At 41.5% G+C, this 3,869-nt stretch overlaps 1 protein-coding gene across 1 annotated transcript; it reads right to left on the reverse strand.

Moving 5' to 3' along the window:
* Positions 1 to 539: 539 nt before the first annotated feature.
* On the reverse strand, positions 540 to 2,786 carry LOC139726621 (transmembrane protein 203-like). The gene has a single exon (XM_071637610.1). The coding sequence runs from the start codon at positions 2,597 to 2,599 to the stop codon at positions 2,195 to 2,197; it is 405 nt and encodes a 134-aa protein (XP_071493711.1). The 5' UTR covers positions 2,600 to 2,786; the 3' UTR covers positions 540 to 2,194.
* Positions 2,787 to 3,869: the final 1,083 nt, after the last annotated feature.

Consider the following 3,869-nt stretch of genomic DNA (forward strand, 5'->3'; position numbering starts at 1 on the left):
TTCCACAAAGCAGTCAGGGAGATACTTCTGTGTAACATCCATCTCAACAGACAAAGATACAGAATCAGGGAGATAATAACTGTATTCGGTTTCTCCTATCGGGACACAAAGAAATACACTGTACATGTATTGCTTTCAAGAAGCCTCCTGTGTAATCAGGGAGACTTACAAGCTCTGCTGGATTTTACTTTGATACCACTTGTCCTATGCAATGCTGGGGGGGGGGGGGACAACCACTTGACTTGAAGACATCTTGCACTAGGTGCACACAGGAATGTGTTATATGTGACTATCGAACCTTTGAAATTCTAATTCACAGTGCCTGTATTAAAAAAAAAAATCTGTCATTAATATTCATCTAAAATCTTATTGGAACACTTTAGACTTTTGTGTACAACATACACAAACTGCAATCGGATATCAGTGTACATGAAGCAGTGTACTGTATCATCAAAGCACTATAAACTGTATTTGCACCGGTAGAAGACATGATCAAGTGACAACCTTTGTCATCAATTTCTATTAAACTGTTGAGGACGAGTACTGAATATATTCGGGCAGGTGTCTATGGGAAATGCATGTTGTAGCAAAATCAGTCCCTCCTCAACGGGGTGAAGTCCTAGATGGAGACCAGCTCTGTGCAATTTACAGCTTTGTTCTTACAATATTTGTAATTGGTACACAAAGAACATCTACACTTTAGAAGCTTTACATAACTCTTATTAAGGCTTTGTTGACACCACTTTCCTTTCTTTGCAAGTTACACAGCCAACATTTTCATGAGTTCACCATGCCAATGATCTCATTTGATGACCTACGATTTAGTCTTTCATATGAGGCACATGCCATGCCAGGCTGCTGAAATCCGTCCACCTTATTGTAGCTCCTATCGAGTCCTAAATGAGCGCAAATGTCATTGGTTGCACTGCTTTATTATGCTGTAAGGCATAAATATCAACTTCAGCATTTGGTACTTTGGCACCATCTCCCCTGTGAGTATACAATCAGCTACAATGTATACTGATTACATGCACATACAATGGGTCAGATGTACTGCATTGTCTGTACATACATGTACAGTGGACTCCCGTTATAACAAAGTCCTTGGGACTGGCAATTTTCTTTCGTTAAATTGAAATTTCGTTATAACCGCATGAACAAACAATAAAAATACATAGAGTTGACAATGTTGCGGCCCTAAATTTTACTTCGTTGTAAGCGGAATTTCGTTATAACTGTGTTCGTTATAACGGGAGTGCACTTCTTCTACTTCGGTACTCGACAGGATCCATCACTCTGAATGTAGCGTCGAGCACTGTATTACATCATTTTCTTTAACAGTTTAATACTAATAGCATGGTTCATGACCCTAACTTGACTCCTGTGTCATATTGACCATGACAGAAATATGTGTATTCCTTTATATGAAGAGCTTGTCCATGTATCACAGTACATGTGACCATGCAATATACAGTTTCATATTACTTTCCAGTCCCTTTACTTACTATACACAGCCCTGTCGCTGTACACAAATGTGTAGTGCTTCGCACAGCGTCTGGTCAGCTCAGGCTACCCTTTACAGCTTTACTACTAGCTACCTCAGGGCTGCCAACACTGGAAACTAGTTGAGAGTGAGATCAATAGAAATGCATGCAAATGAAATAAAGTTTTAGAGTGAGAAAGGACCAAAATGAGTGAGTCTCACGCTCAATGCGTGAGAGTTGGCAGCCCTGCTACCTACATTGGCCAGCTAATTGCACTTCGTTTCTGAACAGAACGTCATAGGACATCTCATTTCCACTCCCTGTAGTTGGGTCACAATGCAACTTTTGCATAATCTCTGACTAGGTCTACTACCAATTGAGCCCTCATTTACACAGACGTTACAGTTCAGCCAGAGTCTACACAATCCAGAGTGCTGCCCATGCTCACAAACAGCGATGCAGCGACCAGCGTAGATCGAGCACAAAACGAAAGACTTCTAATCCTGTCTCGAGTGATGGAGGACTACGACTAGTACTACTACTAGTAGGCGCTACTGACTGTACCGAGTACTCTAGATCATTGTACTACTACTAGTAGTACGAGCCCCCTATAGTGTTTGACGATTGTTGGACCACATTACAGATTATAATATATGTACACTGAGCTGTATTTATAAATTTGAGGTCCATCATGAGTTGACTCATGTTTGTCATGAAACCTGGCAGGCTCGAATGAAGAGGACATGAATCATGACAAACAGCGGTGACATAACCAGGCTCGCCGATACTTCAGTCTCATTTTCTAACCGCTTGCACAGCAACAATTCAAAGACGAATATCAAAGCCAGAATCAGTCCACTCCACAGGATTCGCATGATCCCAAGGCGGTAGAGATCGTCCACATACAGTCTGATGAACACGATGATGGAAAAGTAAGCGTTCAGGCCCGTTGCAGCGAAGAGGGGAAGGAACACGACCCACCACGAAGCCGTGATGATGGCTTCAACCTTCAGCGGCAGTAGGACGGAGAAGATCAGGAGACTCACGGCATGCACCCACATCTCGAACACGGTCATTCCAAGCCAGAGTCTGGCTTCGTTCAGGGTGAAGAGCATTGTCGTTGTATCCTGCTGTATCACCTCCAGTGTGCAGAGAAGATTCGTAACGAAGAAACCAGTTTCCTCCAAGTAACTTACAGGCGATACTTTTCGGATTCGTCACGCACTCATTCCATCTGTGTAAATATTATTGTCACAAACAGTACAAAAATGATGTGGTATGGCGATGACTTCCGTATCTCCTACGTGCAGGATCTTTGTTGTTGATGAAGGACTAGTAAACTGTACGTGAACTACCATACCACGGACAGGCGCGTGCGTGTGATGTACGGGGCGCCATCTTATGGATGTCTAGTATTTTCGCAGATGCAAGCATTGACATGTACAGTACCAGTCAGAGCGGGTTTACAAGCGCCCTCATGTGACCTGGATATACCCAGATGTAATTTGATTTGATTTATTTATTCCCTGTATGCCTTTTTTTTCCCCAAATACATGTACTTCAACTTTCTGCAATTTCATCAACAAAGTACAAAATAAGTAGTATACTTTCAACAATTATCATCTTTTTCGTCAATTATACAATGCATCGTAATATAATTGCATGAGTAACATCTTAATAATTTGCATACAGAACGATTGCCAAATAATGTTAAAGTCGAAGGCTCTGCCCAGATCAAAATAAGCCAGCAGTTCGGAGTCAGCTCATGGGCACATTGGTCCGAATTACCTTTCTTCTTTCTCAGTCGGTTAGGGCGGACGTCTGTTACGGTCTTAAAGTGTAACCCGGTCTTAAAGTGTAACTCGATGCCTTGGCTTCTGAAAATGTGTCAGAGCGATGCGTAGGCAGCGGTCGAGCACACATTTCGTTGTGCCAATCTCCCATGGGAGAGAGGCTCAGGGCCAGCGGTCCTGTGGTGCAAACTCATTTACGACCAACAAGGGTGTCTGCCTGCAAACTAGCGGTATATCATGATAAATAATACATTTGTCATAGTCAAGCACGTTCATTTCAATTCAATTCAATTGAATTCACTTGTTCTTCAACATGATATAAATGAAATCTTTAAAGAATACAAACTACTTAAAGGCAAAGGACCTTACCTTGTCACCAACGAAATAACAAAATTCATGTCAAACTATCACAGATTAATAACACGTACTGAAGAACGTAGGAGTTCACTAGAAAGCAATAGCTTGACATTAAAATTTACTCCTCAGAGTATAACCTTTCTAAAGAAATAGATTATAGAGGACAACTGGAGAGAGGAAAAGAAAGGAAACAAACTTCTTTCTTTTTTTTTGCACAAAGAACTAAGGAATGAAA

The sequence above is a fragment of the Diadema antillarum genome, unplaced genomic scaffold (genome assembly GCF_040938485.1).
Source record: "Diadema antillarum isolate AM-2024a unplaced genomic scaffold, OU_Dant_1.0 seq00000094_RagTag, whole genome shotgun sequence".
NCBI classification, from domain to species: Eukaryota; Metazoa; Echinodermata; class Echinoidea; order Diadematoida; family Diadematidae; genus Diadema; species Diadema antillarum.

Bases quoted from the DNA above. Each gene is read 5' to 3' on its own strand.
- LOC139726621 (XM_071637610.1), bottom strand. From the start codon at position 2,599: ATGCTCTTCACCCTGAACGAAGCCAGACTCTGGCTTGGAATGACCGTG.